Source organism: Haliaeetus leucocephalus, unplaced genomic scaffold (genome assembly GCF_000737465.1).
Source record: "Haliaeetus leucocephalus isolate CR32 unplaced genomic scaffold, Haliaeetus_leucocephalus-4.0 Scaffold0, whole genome shotgun sequence".
In the NCBI taxonomy this organism is placed as follows: domain Eukaryota; kingdom Metazoa; phylum Chordata; class Aves; order Accipitriformes; family Accipitridae; genus Haliaeetus; species Haliaeetus leucocephalus.
The window spans coordinates 6,665,099-6,692,246 of NW_010972436.1; the positions used below are offsets into that span (position 1 = coordinate 6,665,099).

General features: G+C 40.5%; 1 protein-coding gene and 1 pseudogene across 5 annotated transcripts; one reads left to right on the forward strand and one right to left on the reverse strand.

Moving 5' to 3' along the window:
- LOC104828762 overlaps positions 1 to 262 on the forward strand; it is a 49,694-nt pseudogene extending 49,432 nt beyond the window's left edge.
- Positions 263 to 2,507: 2,245 nt separating this feature from the next.
- Positions 2,508 to 27,136, reverse strand: CROT (carnitine O-octanoyltransferase). 5 transcript variants are annotated; one of them, XM_010575160.1, is made up of 17 exons: positions 27,094 to 27,136; positions 26,192 to 26,315; positions 19,863 to 19,987; positions 18,767 to 18,948; positions 18,460 to 18,584; positions 15,718 to 15,826; positions 12,858 to 12,951; positions 12,639 to 12,764; positions 12,095 to 12,196; positions 11,391 to 11,474; positions 11,182 to 11,289; positions 10,798 to 10,928; positions 9,292 to 9,415; positions 6,649 to 6,727; positions 4,817 to 4,910; positions 4,520 to 4,639; positions 2,508 to 3,459 (listed from the first exon to the last, which is right to left on the reverse strand). In XM_010575160.1, exons 2-17 carry the CDS (start codon positions 26,304 to 26,306, stop codon positions 3,339 to 3,341), a joined length of 1,839 nt encoding a protein of 612 aa, XP_010573462.1. In that variant the 5' UTR covers positions 26,307 to 26,315; positions 27,094 to 27,136; the 3' UTR covers positions 2,508 to 3,338. The 5 variants fall into 5 exon arrangements, 4 of the variants coding, with proteins under 4 accessions (XP_010573462.1, XP_010573541.1, XP_010573622.1 ...); XM_010575239.1 differs by having other exon boundaries at positions 26,192 to 26,336; positions 27,094 to 27,131; XM_010575320.1 differs by lacking the exon at positions 11,391 to 11,474.
- Positions 27,137 to 27,148: the final 12 nt, after the last annotated feature.

Sequence of the window (27,148 nt, forward strand, 5' to 3'; positions counted from 1 at the left end):
GGAAACAACTGCTGTATTTGTTTTTAATTCACCTTTTGGTTTGTTTATTGTGCAGATTGTTCAGGAAGCACTGGATAAAGCCAGAGAAGGTCACACCTGCATCGTGATAGCTCACCGCCTCTCCACCATCCAAAATGCTGACACAATTGCCGTGGTCCAGAATGGCAAGGTCATAGAGCAAGGGACCCATCAGCAGCTCCTGGCTGAAAAAGGCATCTACAATTCTCTGGTCAATGTTCAAAGTGGGCCACGCAATGTGTGATAGTGGGCAGTACCTATAGCTGAAGTGCAGCTGTACAGCTGGTTCCGGCTTTTGTATAAGAATATTAAGGATGTTTCACTACTTCTGGTTTTCGTAAAATTTTGGTTTCCTTAAACCCCATAACTAATAAATAACAAAGCAAATGCACCTAAGAACCCAACCCTCTTCCACCTCCACAAAAATTCAGAGTTGCTCAAATTAAAGATTACACAGCAGTCATGAAAATGCCCCGCTGACTTGCCAAACTGCAAAGTGAAGGAAGAACTCTGGGTGTGGAGGGCCCCTTCCATGCTCCAGGCGCCAAGATCATCATCTCTGCAGCACCTAGTATAGGTGCTCACAGTGAAGGGATGTGTGTACAAAAACAGGGAGAGCGTTTGAGGGCAGACGCACTGGAGTTGGAACAGGCTGGTCTTTCAGAGGTAGGGAAAAGCAGTGTCCAGCCTAGGGACAGCAGCAAGCTGTTATGTAGGGCGCTAGTGAAAAAGGGATGAGAATTCGTTCATCCGTTCAGATTTCGGGGCTTGTGTTTTCACAGGTTGATTGTAACTACATATTCTAACTTTGCATTCTCTCTAACTCCAGTGAGCAAGGAAGATTATGGCAGCAAGACGTATGCCAGCAAGACACCAAAAAAGTTTTCAGAAAAGCAGTCTCTGGAAAGAAAGAGTAGCTATTGCTTATGCACAAAGATGCCAGCACTCACAGGCAGAAGGAAGGTAGCGAGCAACATGTTCCTCAACACAGATGGGCCCAAAGCACCATTCCAGGTATGACGGTTTCTAAACAAACGTACACGCAAGCTGGAGCAGGGGAAAAAGGAAGCCTGTTGGGATTGGAAACTGGCTCCTATTCTTGGCTTGCCAATGCACTAACAGGTGCAGCCAATTTCTGCAACCCCCGGCTTTAGTCTCAGTGGCTTCAGAGCAAATGGTGCCTGTCCTATGACAACAGGACTGCACAGCTTAACCATCCTGACCTGAAATCAGAGCTCCTACTGCATTATGCTCCTTCTGCATTGATTATGTATTTTCCCAAATCCACACAGACAAAAAGCAAACCCAAAAAAACCCCCAAACAAACTGTTTAACACTGTATGCTTAACATAGAGCATAAACTTCGTAAAACAACTATAAAACAAAAATGCTTTATTCCTTACAAGGAAATTAACACCACGCTCATGAATTCATGCATCCACATCACCTAACAAATAGCTCTAACAACTCAGAGAATTTAATTTTGTTCTTTCTGGATACACTTCTGTCTTCAGTTCCTCTAGGCAAGGCACAGACTGTCCCAGCTGAACAGGAAATTCTGCTTACATCAGTGATGAAATGATGTTTTCTCAATAATAAACTTGCTGAAATAGTTTTCCTTTTTCCATATTTCTGCCAAGATTTCTACACTCCCAGAAATCCCAAGAGAGGGGTAGGTGTGTGGAAAATAAATGCAAATAAATACAAAATTACACCCTTCATCAGATTTCAGGCTGTTTTAAATGAGTGTTCAAAGCTAACTGTACTTGTCACTGTTGCAACCACGTTTACTAACCCAACTGAGGGGTGAAAGGTTGTAACTGTCAGAAAGAACTTAGAATAAAAACCATCAGGCATAGCTTGATCCAAAATCTTAATCTATCTCACAGAAATCACAGCATCATAAAGACACATGCTTTACTAACTGAGAGATTTCAGAAAGTCATTTACCTCCGAGAAAGAGAGTGTGTTATTATAAGCACTCCAGAACAGCAATGGATTCTTACTCTTTATGAGTTTCAGAAGACATCAACCATTAAACAATGATTAGTTGTCAGATTTAATCGAGACAGGACATAGAAGTAGTCCTATAAAGGCAGGGAAGACAAAGGCTGAAATAATGAGACTGTTTTCTGAGGCAACAAGACACAGTATAATGCACTCTGCCCTGTTATTCAGAGAAGTGTCAGGCCTTGAGGAAGGATATAAAAGGGGAAACTGTTCTTGATACTGTGGAAAAAAAAGTATGCAACAGAGCTTCCAGAGGGCAAAGAGACTGGTTCAGTGTTAGCTGAGGATGCAGTTGTTTCTGTAAAACAAATAATAATCTCTGATCTCTCTCAAAACTCCAAAAACTAGAGAAAAGAGAAAACAATAGGTACTTCAGAATCTCTATTTCAAGTTCATCTGTCCCCAAAATCATCTCTCTTTCACAAAGTTTAGTTGCTACACATTAAACAGTCCACTCATAAATCAACCAATACAAAGCCGATTTTTAGAAGAATTTTATTTCTATGACAGGAAAATACAAAGCTGCTCAAACAAAGGAACCAAGTCTTAAAATCCTGAGAAATGTACCAAACTGCATTCAGTGCTTACTTTTATTGTGTATTATTAGTGTAAAGCAGCAGACATTCAGAGTTCACTAGAAGTTGAAAACTCCGAGGAATTTGGAACTCATATGCTGCTTTCTGTCTTTATTATTGTGAGCTCCTTTTTCATAATACTTTAGACTGTAGTGCTCTCATACGACAAATGTAGTGGGAACATCCCCATTCATGGATACAACATTTATTTGGTATAATCCCGATAGCAAAAATGAAAGATAACTTATGAAATAACATATAGCCTGATGGAGGCAGCCCTTCTATTTCATGAACCACTATGAAAACGAAGCATAATCACCTAAGAGGATAGTGTGGTTACTCTTAATTACCCAGTTAAGTGCTCCACTGGCATAAACAGTATCAGTAAACTACAAAGTATTCTATGTGTTACTACTAAGATCATAAATACAAATCTCCCATAAATTCTTCACTTCCAACATCCCATCTCTCAAGTATGTTTGCATTGTTGAGGCTTATTTTAATATTGCATAGTTCTACATAGATAAGGTACTACTGCTTGCATTGTTGTTGCAAATGGCTACATTACCCTTCAATGGCTACTGTTACCACAGTAAATCCCATAAAAAAAGGTAGACTTCACATGGATCATTAAATTTCTTAACTTGAATGTAACAGTACTCTTGAGTAGTATTTCATTTATAAGTACTGCATATAACTCGTGAGCTTGAAAAGGCTTTTACATCATTATCAACCTTACAGCTGAGCTGCAACTGTTAATTGTAGCATGTCCTGAAAACACTGGAACACTGTTCTAACAAGCATTTCTGCATCAGTCTCTGGACATGATTTCCAAGAAGAACAGTTGGTAACAATCCTATCAATATAGAAAACAATGAAGTTACCAGTCTTAATTGTCATGGTCTAGCATAAAAGTCACAGAAATTGCCCTGAAATGTGAAATTACTGACATAAATTCTGAAGCAAAACTTGTCACATAAACATACTGTCTCAACATTCAAAAGGACTCAGATCCCTAGTGCCTTCAGTAGGCAATAATGTTGACAGATCTCAAAACTAGATACTTTGATTTAAATACCCATTTCTACATATACAGTGACATAACTTTTCCACTTATATTTGAAAATACTGTGAATTATATTTCTTCTCTGCAACTAGTTTAAGGTATAAAGTACTTTTCTTCTTTTTACCTAATAAAAGCTAAATCTTTATCTAGTTCTATTTATCTTAAAAGAGCCATAGATCAAAGTATAAGTGGTTTGTATTCTCAAACTGAATCAAATCTGCACACAATCCATATTTAGCTTTAGAAAGAAGTCACTCGAATTCCACCTAAATCACAAAATTGCAACTTATCTCAACACATTATAATCAAAGTAGTTTATTAGATTTGATAAGGAAACAATAACTTTTGTCCATAAGACTAATAAGCCAAAGTTGGATCTTTTCAAATCCTACCATTTTATGAGAAGTGAAGCTAAATGTTTTAACTTCTCCTTGTTCCTCGAAGAGATGTGTGTGCCACTGCCAAGAATGATGGACTGGTCTATCTCACTCAATTGATACTTTTTAAAAAAAACACCTTTGCATGTTACATTTAACCATCTCTAAAATGAAAGCTTATTTTAAAGTAAGTTTACTTCTTTTGTTCCTCCCTTCTTTCACCTTCCCCACTCTTTTCTTTCTGCTTATTGTCAGTATCTTGGTGCTCACTTCACCTCCACCATTCGTCCTTCCTCCCACATGCGCTTTCCCAGAATGTTAATGCCTCCATTCTCATGTACCTCACTTCTCAACTTTTTCTGACACGTTCAGCCATATTTCTTCTGTCTTTTCCTTTCCTCATTCTAGTTGTTAGCCGCCTTTCCCTTTGTGATAAAGACAGAACCATGCCCGCAATGAAATTATATCCTTACCTGTCATCTCTGATTGAATAAAAAAAGCCATAGCCATGATCTACCATAGGGAGTGCACATCCACAAAACCTAGTGTAGCCAGTCAGACTAGTTGAAAGAACAAAATTCCCACCTCCTCCACTGTAAAACAACACAAAACAAAAGCAGCACTTTTAAAGATCATTTTAAACAAGGTGAGTTTTACAAAAAAGTTATTCTGTCCTAGATATCAAGAAATCAGCACACAAGGCCAATATAACAAAGTCCTCGGTATCAAGGGATACAACAACCTCCCCGCAGGACAAGAACACCAATTACCTAGCTGTGAAGGCATGATCCACGTAAAGTTCTGGCACCGGCAGTCCTTGCTCCTGTGCTATGAGTAGGAGACCCAGAAGATGACGATCAAAGCCTGTCAAATAAATGCAAATACTGCATCATTAATAGCAGCATTTCCTGTTTTTCTCCTTCTTCTGGTCTGGATAGCTGGAAGCTCAAATAGCAGCTGAAGGACAGATAAATGACAGAGTCTAGTAAAAAAACAAGATTCATATTGTAGCATACAAAACCTTTTCCCAAACCATTTCCTTATTTGATCTAAGAGGCCGTCATCACTTTCAGCTTGCAACACTGAGCCCAAACGCAAATTAACTAGGTAATATAAACCTAGCACAGTTCCTGTGGAAAACAAAAAACAAGAAAACTTCCATTTCAGCCAAGGAGGATTCCACACAGTGAAACTGGCCCACTGGCAATTACACGGACACGGTGAAAAGGCTTTCAGGGCCACAACTGCCTAGGTAACTCACCAAGTAGGATGGAGAGAGTATGAAGGTTCATCAGGTGATTATTTCCCAGCTACTCACTCTTGTTCATAGAATATCTTACCATGCTATACAGGTAGGTTAGAATTTCACCCAAATCTCTCCTCTGCCTTAAAAGACCGTATTGCCCACACTTTCCAGCTGTGAGAGACTGAAAGAGCTAACGTCTCAAACATTGTGGTGGGCCAAGTTCTGCTTAATGATGAACTCTGCATAACAACTCTGCGTAACAATGAACCCTGCATAGCTAGGAGCCACAGGTGAAAAGCAGCTGATCAGCACAGGACATCAGCAACAGGATGAGGAGGGCATGCCAGGGGGTGCACAGCTCCCTGTTCTGATATGCTGTTCTGATGTGCTGAGCAGGGCAGCAAACCCTGCATGGCCAAAGATCAAACAATGGTCACGCCTGCAGGGAAGGGGAAGTTACTCCCCAAATGACCCTCAAGCCCACCGACCCGACCCATTTCCCAAAGGTTCTGAAAGCACAAACTGCTTATGACACCTAATTAGCCTAATGAGTTTGAGTGCCCACCCAAAGGAGAGGCAAGGAGATTATAAAAGGGCATGAATTGAAGCCCCACATGCACATGCCCACCAGAACTGGACTTTTAGACTGACTGGGCCAATGCTGGACTCAGGAGCAGTGAAATCTTTCTCTTTCCTTTTTCATAATCCCTACACCTCATCCCTTTAAATACAAAACTGTTGACCAAGTCTGGGACTAGGAGTGGATCCAGATGCCTGTGGGCCCTTCTCTGAGAAGGAGTCTAGAAAGCAAGGGGGTCTGCTCTGAACCTCGTGACTCAACGGGAGGGATCATCTTATTTTCTTCCCTGAAATGATGTATATGGTTACCATGGGTTACAAGGTTTACTGAGGTAGCTCCACGCCAATTCCTGTTGAGAGAAACCCCGCCATCTACTGTTAACGCCTTCTGTCATGCATAAAATGTTTAACTGATCATTTGGTGTCATTTCACCTTAATTTAGTCCGAGGGAATTCTGAACTCAACACAACCCCTCCCTGGTCTGTCCAGCCTGGGTCATGACACCAGCCAAGCATATATTTGATTAGAAGGTATTCTGAAATAATGTTTAGCTGGGTAGGAAAAGTGAATTAATATTCAAAGTGAACGTGTCTTTGAGGCACAAGGAAGGGTGCAACGACTACGTTTTAGTTCTTCTCCCCAAAATTAAAGTATATAATGTTAAGGGGTAGTTTTTAGTCAGGCTGAAAACAAAGAGACAGAGAAAACGTATTAGCATACAGAAATACTCCTTTTTCACCCATAAGAAAAAAAAAACCCTTTTGATCCCAGAGTACCTTTTCCATTCTCACATTCTTTCCTCATTTTATTGTGCTTTGCAAATGCCTTCTGCATCAGCTGCAGTCGTTGGTAAGCCTGTGTAAAGTAGGGGAGACAGGATTAAAAAAAAAAAAAAGAAAAAAAAAAAGAAAACAATCCAGATGAGTAACATATCAGGAATCACAGACCAGCAAGTTTCTCACTTTCACAGTTTCTAGCAATTTTAGACAGAAGAAAATGGAGGAACTTGAAAGGTACATTAGAACCTCTCTCAAACTCTTTCTCCCAAATCCAAATTCTCTCTTCAGGAGAACCCGCTCATTTGTTTCCTGTATCTCTGTTCTGTTGCTTGGACCACTTTTGCACTGAAAAATATTCTAAACGTCATGCTCTTTCTTAAGCAAGCTGAAACAATGGAAAGTAGCCACAGTGAACTAAAGTAATCAAAACCAAAAACCTCCTACAATACCACTTACTTAGAAGCATGCTAGCTTTTAGCAGGTGTAGTTGCATTTGCATGATCACCATGCCCTGAACTGGTCAGGCAGTTGGATTAGATGATCATTGCAGGTCCCTTCCAACTGAGATATTCTATTCATAGAATCATAGAATGGTTTGGGTTGGAAGGGACCTTAAAGATCATCTGGTTCCAACCCCCCTGCCATGGGCAGGGACACCTTCTACGAGACCAGGCTGCTCAAAGACCCGTCCAACCTGGCCTTGAACACTTCCAGGGATGGGGCATCCACAACCTCTCTGGGCAACCTGTTCCAGTGTCTCACTACCCTCACAGTAAAGAATTTCTTCCTAATATCTAATCTAAATCTACCCTCTTTCAGTTTAAAACCATTACCCATCGTCCCATCACTACACTCCCCGGTAAAGAGTCCCTCCCCATCTTTCCTGTAGGCCCCCTTTAAGTACGAGAAGGCTGCTATAAGGTCTCCCTGGAGCCTTCTCTTCTGCAGGCTGAACAACCCCAACTGTCTCAGCCTGTCTTCATAGGGGAGGTGCTCCAGCCCCCGATCATCATTGTGGCCCTCCTCTTACCTCTATTCTACCATTTTTCATCACCAAAAAAAAAAAAATTAAAAAAAAAATAATCTGTGAAACAAAAGCAGAAAACAAAACAAAACAAGACCCTAATTAAAATATACACAGATGCCAACCACATTCCCTAATTTTCTCTGCTGATTGAAATATTACTTCCATGACAGTAGTTCTGCCCAATATTATGGGTTTTTTCAATTTTGTTTTCAAACTTACATATTAAAACGAGAGAGACAAGAATACAGATACCTGTTTTAGTAAAGGAGGCCTGGAGAAACATGTCTAGACACCCAAGATCTTGACTTCTAAGATCTTAGATCTTACTATCTCTTCAACTACTTAAGAAGCACCCTTTATCTTTTTATTCACTACACAAGAGGCTGCAGCAGAGAACCTGAAACAAGGGCAGTAGCCACTCAATTTGGATAAAAATCAAACTACTAAGCTCACAAGGGGAAAAAGAAAAGTTGAGACAAAAGGATTTTTTCCAAAGTACCTAACTTTAGGTATTTTCTAGTACCTTAAAAGTAGACCTTTAAGCATCTTAATTTCAATACTATTGAACAGGTTCAATGCTTTTTTTTAAGCCCCAAGAGCTCATCATAAAAAAATAGCAAGAGGAAGATATTTGGAGATGCTATTTAAAATTACAAAGAGAAAAAGAAAGTGCTACAGCTAGTGTTGGAAGTAACAAACCTCTATGTGTATTACCCATAGAAGCCTGATAACTGGTTAGAAGATAACTGAAGAGCAGGGAAATAACAGGAATCCGTATTTGAAGTAGGAAAGCAGATTTCAACAATGGCCAGAAAACTGAATTCTAAAGCTGCACCACATGCCAAAAGAAATCAGTGAAGACCAGGAAAATATGCTCTTGAAGACTATAATTATCCATCACACATACTTCCTCTGATAGCCATATTCCTGTATGTTTTTCAGATGCATTAATAATATAGAACCTTTGAATTTCCTAAAGATGTGCAGCCCTTTGTCTCAAAAATCTTCTCCTTGCTTCATTTCTCAGGCTCTGAGAAATGTGCAGTGAGGACAACAGAAAGAGCTTTAGCACAGCTCTCATTTGGCAAGAAACGCATGACATGCTTTGCCAGCCAAGCACCAGAGGGTAGCTGCTGGGAAGAGAAAAGGTCACCAGTTCAGCTATTCAGAGACAAATTCTGGAATGCATCCCTGTTGCCACTAGGACACAAACAGTTTTCAATCTCGCTCTCAGACTCAACGATGAGACTAACGTTTCCCAATTTCACTTAAAAATTAAAACAACAACAGAACAACTCCACAGCAGAATACAATGATTCCGACCCAGTTACTTTTTGAGGTGTGAAAAAAAAATCAGCGTGAATGTAACTCAAGACACTTACATTCATGAAACCAAAAGGTAAATAGGATAGAAAACCAAGCAAGCCCACACATGACAGCTCACCTCAGACACAATGACCAGAGCCAGACTTCAAGCAACTCAACATTTGAAATCTGTCTCACTGGAAACAGGCCAACACCCATTAATGAGACAATAGAAAAAGGAGTTTTAAGCAGTTCAGATGACAGGTCTTCTAAATACATGATGATTAAAGTAGGATTTCAGTATTTACACTTTCAGAAGGATCCAGCATGGACTTGCACCATTCCAGTGCTTCCACAGTACATGGTCTTATGGTCTCTGTACGGCCATGATAGAAACGCCTGGTCATGGCAGTTTCATAACAGCAGCCCGGTCTAAGAAGAAAAATTAGGGAAGAGTATCTCATTAACTTAACAAAACTATTTGCTCTCTCAAGGAGTAAAGAAGTTCTGCCAAGTATCTTACACATCTAGCTAAGTTACACGTATCAGTAAGCCACTAATTTTCTTTAAATTGTGTGTCTGAAAAAGAGCCACAAAGGAACTCTACAAGCTTTTATGAGACAGATGACTGAAAAAGTGCCAGTGCTATAATCATACCGTGAAAAGACTGGGTTGTCATGGCTATTTTCTGCATACTACAGATCTACCAGCCTCTAGTATAAATAAGCTGAAATTATGCAAGCTTCAGTTTCACTATGTATTTCCATTAAAGAAACCATCTACATTGTCTAAAACCTCAAAAATTAAGAGACACGCTTGAAATAAGCAGTGTGTCCCAACACATTTATAAGGAAAAGGCTCAAATCCTTCTTTGTTGCATACTGACACCCATCCAACTTTTAGCTGGAGCATCCCCAGCCCTATGACAGTCTACCACTTTATATACAATTTACATGAAACATACTTGTGTGTTTAGAACAGACCTAATAGGCTATGTTAGTCAGACAATTAATTTATTCCGATGTTCGGCAAACTGAGGTCTACCAATCTTTCTTATGATGAGATGCATCTCCAGTGACTAAGCATCATGCTCATATGACGAAACCCTCCTTTTTCTAAAGCAAGCAATACTCGCCAGGTCAGTAATGACTTACACAAGCCATAATCAGTGCTAGTTAGCAAACAGAAATTTGGGAACACCAATACCAGGAAGAATGCTGCCTTTTACCAATAGTACAAAATAAAATGACACACCCAAAAATGTAGAGCCAGGTATCTGGAGGGTCACTATCTATATCTCTAATATTCTGTCCAAACCTCCACATCTAATGTTGCTAAAGAAAGTGAGACACTGAGGTTTGTGAGGCTTTTTACAGGCTTGGAAGACTAACCATTTAACTGATGGCTGTCACTTGCTGCAGATAAAGCTTTCTTCTCCATCTGAGCAACTATTTGACATTACAGAATCCTGACCCACTGCGCATTTGCCTGAATGTTTACTTTGTACAGCCCAAATCCACATTTTCATGGACTGTCTTCTGCCCTCCATCCCACAACATGTACATACACAATCCCTATGGACACAAGGGCACAATTCTTCTGAAGCCAAGAGCACAAGCCCTGTGGGTTTCAATGGCGCAAAATAAGGCCCTATGCAACTGTTACTTTAAAAAACCCCTTGCTTCTCCATTCTTATATCACCATAGCAAATTACACACTGGCATTGCAAGGCCACTGCATTATATCTCCAGATCCACCCCTTTACTCAAGAAACTAGTTTTTTATTCCTAATCTGGGTAATGAGATTTTCTTACCGTCCATGGCATTTGTAATAAGCAAGCTGAAGGGCAAGCTGAACAAATGTATCGGGATGAAGTTTCTTCTTTTTCACCAATGCTTTGCCAAAGGATGTAAAGGCATAACTCACTAGCTGCAAGTCAGATACCTGTCACACCAGAGGAGGAAAAGCAACAGAAATCAAGAAATATCACAACTTGGTCCACTTCAAATAAAACACACTCAACGTAAACCAGCAATGTAACAAATTTAACCATAGTGTTAAGTCCCCTGCTTCATCAATTTATCAATAACATATTCATCCCTGTTCTCCAGCATGGAGAAAGGCCAGCTAAAAACATGTAAATAGAATGAAAAAAACCAAACCAGTGACAATTAAGAGAAGCAGCAAGAAATTCCACCTTTTTGTAATACAGCTCTTTAGCATGTCCAATTTCATTCATAATTTTTTGATCCACTGTGAATACAAGTTCTTCTGGCCATGGAATATCCCTCACTTTATCTGATCCCTAGGAGGATGCAGACAGACAGAAAGAAGAGAAAACAGAAAATGTTATCCGTAAGAAAAAACACATTAACTAATAAACTCGGAAGTTTAAAGGATAGATACCTTCCATTTTCCCTCATTTTCAATAATCTTCTTTTCAGCATAAGAAAACATGGTAATTAAAGCCATGGCATCTAAAGGAGAATGCTAGAATTATATAAGACAAGATATCACATTATTTGCGTAACTGCAAGACGATCAAACTGCTTTTTTCCCTACCCCACTCTTTCTCCTGCAGACCAACAGCTTTACTGCACAGTGTTGGACTTGTTTTTCTAGTTCTACAACACATATAGAACTACTGTAAGCCCACCCACTGTTTTGACTGCTCTGCAGCCAGATAGGGAGGCACAATATACCACTGCTGTGGAAAAGCAGATTTCAGGCAAGATGTAAGCCCTTCTGGCCATTCAATAATGAGTTTTAAAAAATCTGAGTTTAAAAAACACAGCTGTTCAAATAGCTACATCATACAAAGAGTTAATTTTAAGCCTTCTTGTGCAATGTATTTTTTGTCTTTGGAACTCCCTCATTAAATACTTTTAGAAATAAGATTATGATTTCAGATCTCATGTTCTTAATTCAACTACAGTATAATATCAAACACTGTGTAAGCAGACTGCTTTTGAAAACTTGCCAGACAAGATGCCTGGTAAACAAGGCTAGACTAAAGGGGAACACATTAAGCACTTAATACTCTGAAAGGGAAAACTTAGTAAATAAATATCTGAAAGGTTTATAAGGGTGGGGGGGAATTTTCAACTTACATCACAGAATGCGCTACAGGTTCCATTGGAAAAGAATATGCTATTGTAGGATTTATCTCCCCAGCGTACAGTCGGATCACCTGTTAGCCCCAGCCTTGCAACCTAAAGCAAAAGTTAGACACTGTGGGTTTTAAAAAAACATTGAGTACACTGCCAACCTCTGTCAGCTAAACCAAACCTACATTAAGATGGTGAGACCTCCCTGAGAGAGAAGACATTTTCATCCAGTTGAAGATGAAACATGAATACAAGCCTAAGTTTTTAAAGAGTGATAACAAGTTGATGACTATATTTTTGAGGATCCTGCAGGATAGAGGACTAGAAGATTATGAAGGTAGATTACAGCCATTCCCACTTCCAATGTCCTAACAAGTCAACCTATTTAAGTGTTCCTATGGATCAACAAGAAGCACTATTTGCATATTTATCTATCTGCTTCATTTTCTCTGTTCTGAAAGAGCAAGAAGTGCTACTTCTGCATATATGCAGAAGAAATTTTTATATAAAGACAACCAGATATTAATTATCAAAAATCCTTAGCTACCTCAGTGTAGTCCTCAGGAGTTGCATGGGGACTAGAATCATCAAGGCAGACCACAAACAAACTTCTCTGAATTTTTTCCAGAAGAGTTAAGTTCTTTGGATCAAGATCAATCAAATATTCACGTAACTACAAAGCATAAAAGACAAAGCTAAGTGAAATGATGTCCTTTCCAGTGATCACGATGCTTTTCTCAGGAATCAACTGTTGAAGTATTCCCACCTCTGCCCATTTTGTCCTTTCACTGCTTGTTAGGGCTGCCAGTCCTGGTCCATCTGGTTCACTATGACATCGTTTCTGTATATATGCAAGTTGCCTTTAAGAAGATTTCAAAAACTGAAGTTAACAAAGAACATATGGAGAGAAGATAAAAGTCACCCTTTTTACCTCTCTTTTTTTTGCCAAGCTGGAATTTTTGTTCTGCATTTACAAGCTAATGTGAATTTTCAGGAAGCACAACTCAGCTCCCTCAGACTCTAAGGGCAGTTGGAGACCTGCCCTGTTTTCTGTCACTAATGCTTAATTCAAATTGCAGCTGCCAGCCCAGTAGAAACTTACATGTAAACAATCATGGTCCTAAAGAGTTATTATGCACTTAATTTAAAACTAGATTTAAGACTTCAGCAGTGCAGATCAGACTTTCCCAATCAGCAGACATCTGCAATACTGCAGCTTTGCAGTTTTTATAGCAACTAATCAGATACAAGGGCAAAACTTCCACTCAAGATAAACCCTGAAATTTAAAGCAGAACAGTAGCTACAGTACATCCTAAATGCAGAGCCTGAACTATGCAAGAATACTTCTCTTCCTACCTTTTCCTTGCATTTTCCCTTTGAAGAGCTTTTAACAGAGATATAGTTTTTAGTTTGCAAATTCAGTTTTTCACATGCTGTTCTAAGTGTTAAAGAAACTCCACAAATCACAGGTGTTTAATCTGGCTCGTCCTTTGTTCTGGCACTTTTGCCCATTAAACTTCACTACTGATCATTAGTTACACAGTTGTCAAAAATATAAGACACCCATGATGAGGTTATTAAAAAACCAAACAAACAAACAAAAAAACCCAAAACCAAACCATCAAACCAAAACCAATCCACCCTTTCTATGAACAACAGAAAGCTTTAGGGTTTTTTGTCTGTATTCCAGGTATTCATTTCTTTGTTACTTGCTTGATCTAACAGGTACAACTACAGAAATTAGAAATACGTATGTTGAAATATCTTAAGTATTAAAGAACCAGACTTTCAAAAAAAAAAAGTTATTTTTGAGCTTCTCTAACTAGTTTTTGTCTTGCCTGAGGAATTTGGCCATCCACCTTTTGCCAATTTTAATCACGTCTTCTGTTGTGCTCTATAAGCAGCACTTTGACAAATGCAGCAAGTTATTCCTAGATTAAATGCACAACCCCTCTTCATTAAGTAGATGTATATAGATCCCAAATCAATCACAGGAGACTTATGCTGAACCTACCTATGTATTTAACATCAGAGTTTGACCAACAGAGTAGGAAACCTTGTAGCCACAACTGTACTGACAATTTGAAAAGCCAGCACCTCCACATGCTACTGGGAGAGAGGAGATGCAGCACGGAAAAGCTTTCAACATTGCCAGTTGCACTAGTACTGAAATTTCATATTTAAAGAACCAAATTCTTTTTCTCTGTTCCTTTGCAGCAGCTCAGGAATATGAAAAGAACCACAAACATGGCTGGTTGTCACAAGCCTGGTGTACCGGTCTGGATCGATGGGCCGAGGCCAATTGTACGAAGTTCAACAAGGCCAAGTGCCAGGTCCTGCACTTCGGTCACAACAACCCCATGCGACGCTACAGGCTTGGGGAAGAGTGGCTGGAAAGCTGCTTGGGGGAAAAGGACCTGGGGGTGCTGGTTGACAGCCAGCTGAATATGAGCCAGCAGTGTGCCCAGGTGGCCAAGAAGGCCAATAACATCCTGGCTAGTATCAGAAATAGTGGCCAGCAGGAGCAGGGAGGTGATCGTACCCCTGTACTGGGCATTGGTGAGGCCGCACCTCGAGTACTGTGTTCAGTTTTGGGCCCCTCACTACAGGAAAGACATGGAGGTGCTGGAGCGTGTCCAGGGAAGGGCAACCAAGTTGGTGAGGGGCCTGGAGCACAAGTCTTAAGAGTAGCAGATGAGGGAACTGGGGCTGTTTAGCCTGGAGGAAAGGAGGCTGAGGGGAGACCTTATTGCTCTCTACAACTACCTGAAAGGCGGGTGTAGTGAGGTGGGTGCTGGTCTCTTCTGTCAGGTGGCTGGAGATGGGACGAGAGGAAATGGCCTCAAGTTGTGGCAGGGGAGCTTTAGGTTGGATATTAGGAAAAATTTCTTTACTGAAAGGGTTGTCAGGCATTGGAACAGGCTGCCCAGGGAAGTGGTTGAGTCACCATCCCTGGAGGTATTCAAAATGTGCATAGACAAGGCACTTCAGAACATGGTTTAGTGGGCATGGATGATAGTTGGACTCGATGATCTTGAAGGTCTTTTCCAACCTAAATGATTCTATGATTCAAAGACAAGAAATGCAAGTGAAATGCTGCTGTACTGCTCTGTAGCTAGCAGGAAGTCAATCAGTGCATACTATGATTTTGGACTCTGCTGCACTCACCAACAGGAATTCCATCCCCTCTATTCTTGAGAAAATTGACCACAAGTGTATTAGATTTGAATCAACATGATAGTGGTGCTTCATCTTTTATAATGATTAAGTAGCAATAAGAATTATCAATGTGGATTGGTCCTGAAAGGAATAATGTTACTTGTAATCCTAATAATTCCATGTCAAGCAACTTCACACATGAATGATGTTTCCTACTGAAACACCTTCATTCAGCCCTTTTGTGTGACATTCTGTGGGTGTATTACAACAGTACATTATCATCATGCTTTATGGCAAGAAGTTGCCATCCACTAAACAAGAATTTACTCAAAATCTGAACCCTCAGCTAGAGGAGAAGCTGTAGCCTCTCTCACACCTAATTCTTTGGCATGAAGGGAACAGAAGAAGACTCTCTTTGGTATGTCTTATACAGGACAGCTCATTTGAAACAAGGTAATTTGAAAACCTGAAAATCTCTGGAGGAGTCACCATACTGCCTTCATGTATAGCATCAAATGCAAACACTCGACCTCGACACAGGACTATTAAGTGAGATGGGCATTCACCTTCAGTCGCTGAAATGAAACAAAAAACAAAACATGAAAATCCAACCATGGGGATAAAGTGAGTGACAGATACAGGAAAAACACTCAGCAAGTCCTACAGACCCATTTTTTGTTCAAAATGAGGCAGACTTCATACAGGAAAGAAAAAAAAGAATAACTTTTGAAGTCCAATTGCATGATCTTACTGCAAATTTGAAGACATTTTTAAAACCATCAGAGAAAATACATAGAAGCACATAATGTTCACTGTTATTAACTACTTCAAGTCATTGTCATTACCTAGTAGCAAATGCCATTTGTGTATCTTGTAGGCAGGAACACCCTCTGCCGAAATGAGCGTTGCTTGCTAAAAGCCGATCTAGCAACATTTCTCTCTTGCATGAGTTTTGTTTGTTTGTTAAAAGGGATGAATATAATGCAGCAAGCCTACTGCTAAGACACTTTGCAAATGATTGAGTCCTTCCATTGTCAGAGTGTTTATGTGACCAGTTTCAGTTGTGCAGCTCCAGATCTGAGATGCACTACCATGTCAATCAGACCTGACTGGCACATGCAAATCCGTAAAAAGGGAGCACTAACACACCAGTTTGGCCACTATACAGAAATGCAGATGGCAGTGGCCCACACTAGCCCAGGTATATTTGCCTTATTGAATTCATCTATCTGGAAATAAGACTAAATAAAATTGGAAAAGATTCTGACAAAAAAAAGATGTTAAAACCCCAAGAAATGTGGCTACGTTTTTCTCAAACTGAGCCACTGTGATATATCTCTTCTAGTCCATTACTCCACCCTGGGAAAAAGAAGAAATGTATGCTACTTTACCCACAAGAATGTAACTGAATGGGCATCCACAGAAGTCTTAATCTTACCTACAAGGCTTTTACATCTATCTATGGTCCTACTTTCTAAATCAGATAATACAATTCAATACATGCCTGATTAAAGACGTTCTAGAGTGAGGAATCTGTCATTTAATGCAAATCTCATCTTCATAGATCATGAAATTAATTTCTAATGTAACAAAAATCAGAAGGGATGACATCAAATTCAGTTACTTTAGGTAGCATCCTAACCTTAGCTGTCTAAAGCAAGGGGTAGAATTAAGTTTGGAAGTTAGTATACCTAGAATTAAGTGTTTGAGATCTCACTATAGATGGTAGATATCTACCCAATACACTTAATAACATCTAATGAGCTCTTCACCTGTTCTCATTAAGCTATCTGCTGCAGGCTGAACCAAATAGCTCTCCAGGTTCCACTGATCAAGCTCTCTTGGCTTTTAGTGTGGTCTTTAACTCGAAGCTGACATTACCTGTCAAATTTTAGGTGCCCTACTCTGCAATCTGAATGCTACTTCAACTGTTTCAACCATGTCAGTTCCCTCTACAGCCAAAAGAGAAAAACAGATCCCTCTCCACATGGCAATTCCTTCTGCTTACTTTAGAAACCTGTGTATTTTAATGGCCCAATTCCTCCCCTGCAGGTATTCATATTTCTCCATGAATCACAGAGAAACAAGACAACTAGCTGGACTAAATATTTCACCTGGAGGCAGACAATCTACATGGAAATGGATATCACCTGCCATGTATGACATGAAAAATTATATAATCAAGATTGCTCAATAAAGTTCTTACAATATTTTAAGGCAGAAAAAGGACATGAATAACATAAATTGCATCTCCATGGTATAATAGCTTTGTTTATTAAGTGTGATCATAACATAACATTGAACTTCCACCATTTGAATACTTCTTCTATGTTTTGGTATTTAAACTGACTCTTCAATTGTAATGCTAAGATAAAATCCTTGAAACTGGCCTTCAACTTTGCATCTTCTCATCACATCCTGTGGTATGGACATTTCCTGATATATTTTCTACAGATCAAGGCAATACCTCCTTCTTCTTGAATTCCCAAGTCTTACAGGAATTCACATCTCTCATGTTTATCTACAGTGAGACTGCTGACCAACTCTGGACACATCAGAATGTGTGTGGGAGGGGTGTTGAGATTTCAGTTTGTTGATTACTAATACTACAATATTTGTTAGTGGAGGCTGAATAAGAACATTACACTTCAGCTCTTAATCCTGCACCCCAGAAAACTGCTAGGAATTTAAGAGAATGGCTTCAAAAAGCACTATGGAGTACTTTCAAGACTGAAAATAGAAGCAGCTGACCAAGCCAAGAAACAGCACAATGATAGAAAATAAGTAAGAATTATCCAAACAGAATGTATGGGAGCACACTCAAGAAACGCATTCTGTGGAAAAAGATGCAATTAGTAATGATGCTGAAATTCTGGCTGTATAATACGTGCAATCCACCCACATTTATAACACATGGAATTTGTCTTTTTTCAATTCTTAATGCTGGCACACTTATAGGCATCAGGCTGTTAACAGGCAATTTGAAGCAGAGTTTTCTTTTAATCTTATTTAGTAAGGACTAAATATTGGACCAAAAAGGGCATTTGTAGATAAGATATCTTCTTTGCTTCCTTATGTAAGCACTCGACAACCAGCATCTGATTTAGTGCTTGAGGAAGCAAGTATTTTATGGTTAAAATGACCACTCCATTAGCCCATTAATACAAAATAATTTGCCTGTATTAACCTCCAATTTGCATTTGTTTACCAGTTTTAAAATAACTGCCGATCGAGTCTCTGGTAACTCCAGGAATTTTGCAAGTGCAGAAGAGCATTCGAAATTGGTTCATGTCCAGAACAGCATTCCCAGATCTCTCTACAGCCACCTTCTCTCTGTAGTAAACAAATACACCAAAATTAAAACAAGAGATTATAATTATGCAAGTAAATCAAGGTAAGACAAACCCACCTTTTACTGCAAAGAACACATGCCAATGAATAAACATATTTTTGCAACAAAAGTACACATAGATCATTAATATTTTAGAATCAATTATTTTTTCTTAAAGTCTTACGCTCGTAATAGATCCCAGTATTTCAGGGTGTGCCATATATTTACACATGCTCTTTCTATCTGAGTGTCCTCTTTTGGTGGCCAGCAGTGTTCAATATAGGGACCGGGGCCTCCGATATTACAGTGTATTTGCGTTGATATGCGAAGATCAAGATAAGCAACATTCAGCCACCAGTCCTCCAGCTGAAAATGAAAAATGTTTAGCATCAGAATTAAGTTTTAGTCATTAATTCTTTAATAATCACCTGATTGTTCAACTGCCTACCTTCCCCCCTCCCCCCCCCCAGTATTTTGAGTAGTAGTTCCTATGTAACAGAAGGCAGGACAGTGGTTCAAAACTAACTGCTGAGGCTAATGACACATCTAGCTCTTCTATTTTCAAGCTTGAAATAAAATTCAATACTGCTTAAGAATATTAAACTGTAAATTATGATGAAGAGTTCTTCCCTGCTATTCATCACCTTAAACTCTTGCAGTTGTCAGCTGTGGCTGCTGCGAATATCAGACAGATTCCTCTATGAAGAATGGAAGGAAAGGAGATTTGTGTTGAGAAAGGATCTGGGATGGACAGTTCATAATGTATTTTTTCTATCATCACCTAAAAATCCCCACTCCAGAGTGTGTCATCTTAAGATTTACAAAGTTCTCATGAATTCCACTTGGTAACGACCCCCTTGTATCCCTTTCTCTGTTGAAAGACAACTTTAAAATGCTACAACATAGCTTTCTTCAGGAAAGAAAGAGATAAGAGACCAAACTCTAAATTCCACTTTTTTTTTTCTTCTTCTTTTTCAGGCTGGAGAGAGGGGGAACAGAGATAATGGAAGAAGAGACTGACAGATAAGCATTCAAAAGCTGGTAGGTAACTCAACATTTCGGTTAGTGAGCTCTCTTAACCACTCAACTTTGGAAAAAAAAAACAAACCAACAACCAAATCACATATATATAAGTGAATGTGTTCATGTCCATAGGCCAAGTGGCAGATATAAGGAAGATCCTAAAATTTAAAAAAAGCTAAATGACTCTCTAAATTATATCCTGAACAACCAACTTTCCATAAGTTGAATTATGATTTCTTACATATCTAAATACATACCCAATTCCTTCTCGTTTTAGCTCTTTCCAGTAATTTCTGATGCAATTCTTTCCCAATCCCACTTTCAAATTTTTTAACTATATCCTCAGTTCTTTGATATTCTTCTTGATTTAGAAATGGCTTCACTGTAAAAAGGAAATGTTTTTATTTTAAAGACAACTGTATACCGAGATTTATTCCAGGATTCAGATATCCACAGGCAAGGGAGTGGATGAAAATACTCAAAATTTATTTATCTAAAACAAGTATTCAAAGGGAAAACACCTTTTAAAAATCTGTAAGTAAATCAGTGTGTTCTAATCAAACAAATACATACTTTCAAATAAATACAGATGTTAGCAGATGAAAGCAATTGCCGAAAACCTGAAATACCTAACAGATAACTAAATCCAATATATTTAAAACTGTAGCTGGAAGTACTATGGAGTTCTGCAACTCCATCAGCTGCTACAGAACTCACTGAATAAGTAAATTTACAGGAACTTTGAATAAGTAAATTTACAGGAACTTTGTTTGTAAATTAATATATTGAGCCATATATGTCTGCCACCCTACTGCACCAACCATAAGCGATTTAGCTTTATTCTCAAAAGTCCATTCATGGCCTACAAGCACCTTGCCCATCAGTTCTCATTCACTGTCCCCATGTTATGCCTACCTTTCAACACCACCAACGGCAGTTACTACTACCCAATTTTTATATTTTAAAATACTTTTGGTTTTCTCTCAGGTCATGTGCCATACAGGCCAAAGTTCTCTTTAAACATTTGCAAAAACAGTCATTATTTTAATCTAAAACCCTCCTTAAAGCCTTTTTACCATGAAATCTACGGTTGGGAACAGGCGCTGCTGATGTCAGTTTCCATATAGGCACATCTCATTGTCTTCTTATACTCATCTTGTGTATAATGTATCTTCTGTTATCTTTATATTTAGATTGTGAAATCAGTGGCAAACAGAACAGGGGGTGTGCGGGGTGTGGTGTGTTTCTGCTGATTCAGTGCCTATGTAATGAGGTCTGATTCATTTTTGAGGCTGCTGGACACTATTGTCAGTTAATTTCTTGTCTGCCTTGCTACTGCTAACCCTGTGATCTACTTACAGTGTTAAGAAACGGGGAAGGATGCTTGTTTAATTTTCAGTAATCATGTATCTGTATCATCTCTAATCTATCTTTTGCAAGTGACAACAGTTTCAGCTGAGCAAGATCTCAAGTAATTATCTATCCTTGTAGAATTAAAAATCTTACTTCCTCACAACTGTGCCTTGCTGCGATTATGACTGCTTGCCTGCAACCACTACTTTTTTCTTCTTCACAGATCTAGGAGATCATCTAGTCCAACACCATCTCAGCAGGGTCAGCTACAGCAGGCTGGTCAGGACTGTGCTGGGTTTTGAATATCTCCAAGGATGAAGACTCAACAACCTCCCTGGTAGCAACTTGTTCCAGTGCTTGACCACCCTCACAGTAAAAAGAGTTTTCTTACTTTCAGAAAGGAATTTCTTGTATTTTGATTTGTGTCCATCACCTCTTGTTCTATCACTGGATACCATGGCAATGTCTGGCTCCACCTTCTTTACTCCTCCCCATTAAGTATTTACAAGTATTGTGTAGATCCCCCCCTAGAGCCTTTTCTTCCCCAGGCTGAACGGTCCCAGCTCTCTCAGTCTCTTCTCATATGTCAGATAATCCAAGCCCTTAATCGCCCTTGTGGCCTTTTGCTGGGCCCACTTCAGTATGTCGATGTCTTGCTTGTACTGGGGAGCCCAGAAATGGACACAGCACTCCCGATGTGGCCACCCCAGTGCTGAACAGAAGAGAAGGATCACCTCCCAGTACCTGCTGGCAACGCTCCTTCTAATGAGGCCCTGAAGGCTGCTGGCCTGCCTTGCTGCAAGGGTACATTGCTGGCTCATGTCAACTTCATGTCCACCAGGATCCCAATGGCTTTTTTGCAAAGCTGCTTTCCAGCCAGTCAGCCCCAGCTTGTGCTGGTGTGGGGAGTTATTCCTCCCTGGGCGCATGACTTGGCATTTCGCTTTGTTTGTTGAACTTCATGAGGCTCCTGTCAGCCAGTTCCTCCAGGCTGTCAAGCTCCCTCTGATGGCAGTACAACCATATGGCATATCAGCCACTCCTTCCAGCTCTGCATCATTTGCAAACTCAGAGTGCACTCTTTCCCATCATCCAGGTCATTAATGAAGATGTTAAACAATACTGGACCCCTGGGGTACAGCATCAGAGACTGGCCTACATCTGGAATACATGCTGCTGATTACAAACCTTTAAGCCCAGCAGCTGAGACAGTTTTCAGTCCACCTGACTGTCTACTACCTAGTCCGTACTTTATCAGTTCATCTATGAGGAATTTAAAAAAAAGCTTTTGATGTGCCAAAAAGCCTTGCTAAAGTCAATATAAACAATATCCATTGCTCTCCCTTCATTCACTGAGGCAGTCACCTCATCATAAAAGGCTATCAGGTTGGTCAAGCATGATTTCCCCTTCACAAACCTATTCTGCCTACTCCCAGCCACCTTCTTGTGCTTCATATGCTTGGAAATGGTTTTGACAATTATTTGTGAGGGATACCAAGGAGCCTGTAGTTCCCCAAATCTTCCTTCTTGCCCTTCCTGAAGGGACCAGTAACATTTGCTTTCTTCCAGTCCTCAGGAACCTCCCCCAATCACCGTGACCTTTCAAAGGTTATCAGAAGTGGCCTCCAAAGACAAAGGCCAGCTCCCTCAGCACTCATGGGCACATCCCAGCATGCCCCATGGAGTTTTTCATGTCCAATCTATTCAAGTGTTCCCTATGCTGATCCTTTTCCACCAAGGGTAAGTTCTCCTCGCTCCTTCTTAAGATAATTACATTTTTTTCCTAATCATAAAAGGAATTTCTGTATTTTGCACTACCTGTCTTAAAGTGAAAGATAAAGATCAGTTTTCAGCTCCATCCTGGCCTCCTTATGCTACTCCACAATGGTACAATGCAAGTTCTAGTGATATTTTTTCCTATTTCATACGACAAACATGGAGAGTAAGGGCCAAATACTACCTACAAATGTGTTTTTAAATGCCTGCTTACAACCTCAGGCAGCAAGACAGAACATCCACTTTCAAGCATTATCATGCAGTGCTTGTGTTTAAATTGCATTGGGACCTCCATTAAATTCTACTGCAACACTATCACAACTGGAAAGGTACCGGTGTTCCACCTACACCTTCACCACATATGATCAGCTATGAATATTCAGGCAGTGCCTTTCATATCCAGGCCTTATCTAGATGCGGCTTGAATTGCACCACCACCAGTTGTGAACACAGATGGGAAAAAAAAAAAAGTAAATAGCTACAGAGCCATCCACCGAGTTGAAAGCCTCCCCAGACTCAGCGTAGTCCAACACTCAGGTTTCCCAGAAGGTGACCTTATTACCATACAATAGTGTAAGAGAGAGTGATTATCCTCTTTTATTCAAGTTACAAAGTCATTACAGAGCAATATGCACACAGACAAGAAAAAAAATAAGCAAAATTACTGGGTTCTGATCTCTATTCATAGAATCATTTAGGTTGGAAAAGACCTTTAAGATCATCAAGTCCAACTGTTAAAGGGGTGACTAAGATTGCTAGGGGGTGACTAAGATTGCTAGGGGGTGACTAAGATTGCTAGAGGACTGGAACACATGATGAGATTAGACTGCGAACTGAGTTTGTTCAGCTTAAGGAATGCAAAGGGAAGACGTTGCTGCACTCTAGAACAACTGAATGGAAAGGCATAGTGAAGATAATGTACGGCTCCTCTCAGAGATGCAGAGAAATAGGACAAGAGAAAATGGACTCAAGTTAGAACACAGGGAACTTCTGACAAGGAAAACGTGAAAGGGTTTTTTGTCATTGTTGCTGGTTTGGTTTTTGTTCCCCCTCCCACAATCATGAGGGTGATCAAACACCAGAACAGGTTGCCTAGGGAGGCTGTGGAATCTCCATCCTTGCAGATATACAAAACCCAGCTAAGCAAGGCTGAGCAACCTGCTGTAGTTGGACCAGCTTTAAGCAGGGAACTGGTCTAGACAAACCCTTCCCAACCTACATGATTCTATGACTACAGGGCCTCTTTCTATTTAAAAACCATTTGATCAGATGTAGAAGCACCACTATGAAGAAGGAGCAGAACCCAGTCCCTTCCTCACTAGAGTTCAGTGAAACTTCTGTCTTGCCACTTTCTCCAGGCCCACAGATCTTGTCTTCCTTTCTGCATAGAAGATCAGCTCTGTCCATGAACAAGAAGTATCCCATGAAAGACACCTTCAGTTGCAATAGTTAAGGAACTCTCTGGAAAGCTGGAACTTTGGGTTTTCATACTCTCAGGTTGAGTCCAAGCTTCTGAGTCTCAACCTCTGGGGTGAGCTGAAAGGCTAAATAACATGGCTATGGCAACCTTCTCTGCTCAAGGCCTACCTTCAAAACAAGATTAGTCATTCTGAATCCAAAGCATAGATAGCTACTGTAAAGCCTTAAATAAGGCACCTTCTGAGACATATTCTGTCCAGCTTTCCCGGTTGACTAGCTTTAAACAGAGAAGTGCTTTTACCAACAGGTGCACTGACTAATGTTAAGTGCCTGGGGTCCTCCTCCAGCCAATGAAAGAAAGGAGTTTCCAAGGAATGATTCACAGCATCTGTGAAGTGTCATTTGGAGGTTCTGAATTGTTCTTCAGAAGCACTTCCCTTCCTTCACTCATCTTCACAGACTAAACAAATGAAAAACTTAAGCAATGAGAATCACTGAGCTAGTGTCTAGAATTGTGCACTGCACATTCTGGCTTTAAGTGATTTGTACAAGGAAAGACTGTGGCAGAAAAACAAATACTAGACTAACTTTCCTGCAACCTCCAGTGAGACTAACAGAGATCAACAGTGATGATCAAAGTTATAGAATGACTTATGTACAAGGAACAGTAAGCAGGAACTAACTTCAGCATAAAAAAAAAAGGGGGACATGTGATAAGGTATTTGTGAAAACACAGATCAGAATCAGAAAACAAGAGCAAACAAATTCACTGCCAGATTTTATCACTCCATGAGAGTTATTTATTAACTTGGAGAGCCAGCTGGGTTTACAAAACTAAGTTCTAAAAGGCAACTGTGTTATTGCAGGTTCACTACTATTGTAGCGCAACTTTAGTTGGTCTGCATTACAACAAAAAAAACCCACTTTTTTTGACATGCATACACACCCATTTTTTCTGAAGAAACACCATTTCAACATTCTGCATCAAAAAGCGATGACATATGGAACACCAAAGAAAACCTATTACCATCTACTGGGCCATTTCCACTACACTCAGAATAAAAGGGAACTCAGAGTGAACTTCAGGATTTCTATTTTGGGAAAGGGAAATTTTGCTGTAATATGTTTTTGCTAAGGAGAGAACTCCAGGTCTTACTTGGTTAGCATTCCTGTATTACAGGTAGGTTGGTAAGACACAAAGCAGGTTTTGCAGAAAAAAAACTCAGTCTCCAAGTTCTGAAAATTATTAAAGAAACATAGGAAAGTAATCTCAAGATACTAGGTAATGCATCTGTCAGCCCTGATACATCAAAGCCTGATATGATAATAAAGAACTAACCAGTCATCTCTGCTTTATAAAAAAAGCTAGACACATATGCATTGATGTTGTTTTCAAAACTTTTCTGTTATGTGATCTTCTTTAGACAGCCAACATTTCAAGGCAGAAATTATCCAATTATCCAAAAAATGCCCATCACTCTCTTTTCTTGCTATTCTTTCTCACCAATACTATTAAGTATGAAAAAGTCTGAAATAACTTTTTTTTTTTTTTTTTACAAAGAGCCTGGGCAAACAGTCATAAACAAGAAAATTGTTATTATGCAAAACAAAATTTGTAGATGAAGAAATATCTCTTATTAGACCAGCTGATATAGCTAGGGGAAAACAAAACAAAACAGAACAAAAACCATCCAACCAAAACCAACAACAACCAAGAACCAAAAAACCCCACAAAACCCAAAACCTTAAGGGGGAAAAAAAACCCTCAAACCAAAAAGTTAACCTTACCATATGCCCCATTCCCTTGAAGAAAGGCAAATAGGGATGAAGTGGGAATTTTTACTCATGTTGCTCTGGGCATTTAGTTTCCCATTTTGAACTTGAAAAAGACCTTTTGCACTCTAAACTGGTCTGTATCCCCCACCCCAATTACATCAGTTGATACAAGACGTCTCTAAAAATGACTTTGCAAACATCTTCAAATTAGCCTGGTTACAACGGCACACACCAGGCTACTATTACAATGTTAAGTCATTACCTGCATCAAGGTATTTGCTTAAAGATTCATCAAGAGGAGGTACTGGCAGGGAAGGCAGAGAATCTTGGTACTGAAACGTTCGCTCCTCAGAGGATTCAAGCACTTGCTTTTCCATGATGCAGATCTGCAGCACGACACCAAGAGACTATTAACAAAACCTAGGTTACATGATGTATTTCCCCACAGTTTTCTCCCCGCCCCCAGCCATTTACAGGCTAAAAGACACCTATCAGGGAAGCGTCCCCTGACAAAGCCAGGACCTAGGATTTCTTGGTTGGCCTGAAGCCACAAGAGGCATACACACAACAGGGAGAAACTATGACCAGCCGGCTATCGATGCTTTCTCCGGGTATGCCGCGATTAACCAACTCGATGCCTGTTGCTTTCTTTCCCGAGGAGAAGCCAGCCAGCTCTAGGACACCCACCAACTGAGACCAGAGGCTAACTGGGGAAGAGGGAAATCACTGGCACGGCGACCCCCGCCCGGCCCGGCCCAGCTGGCGGCCGCCATCCCGCGGCTCGCCGCCCCCGCAGACCTTCACCGAGGAGCCCACCGCCGTGGTAACGACAGAGGGGTGCTATCCCCGGCCGTACCCCGCCTACCCCAGCGCTCCCCGCCCGGCGGAACGGCGGCCCAGGGCGGGGGACGGACGGGGTACGGACAGGGCCGAGCTGGGCCGGGGGCCGCCCCCGCACCGCCGCAGCGGTGCTTAGAGCAGCTCAGGGCCCGCGCCGGGGAGCTGCCCCAGAGAGGCCCCCAGAGGGTGGACGGGGCGGGGGCCGGGGCCTGGGGGTAAGGAGGCAGCGGAGCCGACACCGTCGGTACGACCCTCTGCCCCGCCACCGCGCACCCCCCAAGGAAAGAGGCCGGCAGAGATCACCGCTCGCCTCGCGCCGCTTACCTTAGCCTGGACGGGCCCGCCGCCGCCTTCAGCCGGCTCCTCGCCTGCCCGGCTC

What these genes read in the sequence shown, in the direction of transcription:
- CROT (XM_010575160.1), bottom strand. Translation starts at nt 26,306, where the DNA reads ATGGAAAAGCAAGTGCTTGAATCCTCTGAGGAGCGAACGTTTCAGTAC. An exon ending in CTAAAACGAGAAGGAATTGG is followed by an intron (nt 18,949 to 19,862) that starts GTATGTATTTAG and finishes TTTCATTTTCAG; the next exon opens with CTGGAGGACTGGTGGCTGAA. An exon ending in TGCTGGATCCTTCTGAAAGT is followed by an intron (nt 6,728 to 9,291) that starts GTAAATACTGAA and finishes TACTTTACACAG; the next exon opens with GCTTACCAACGACTGCAGCT.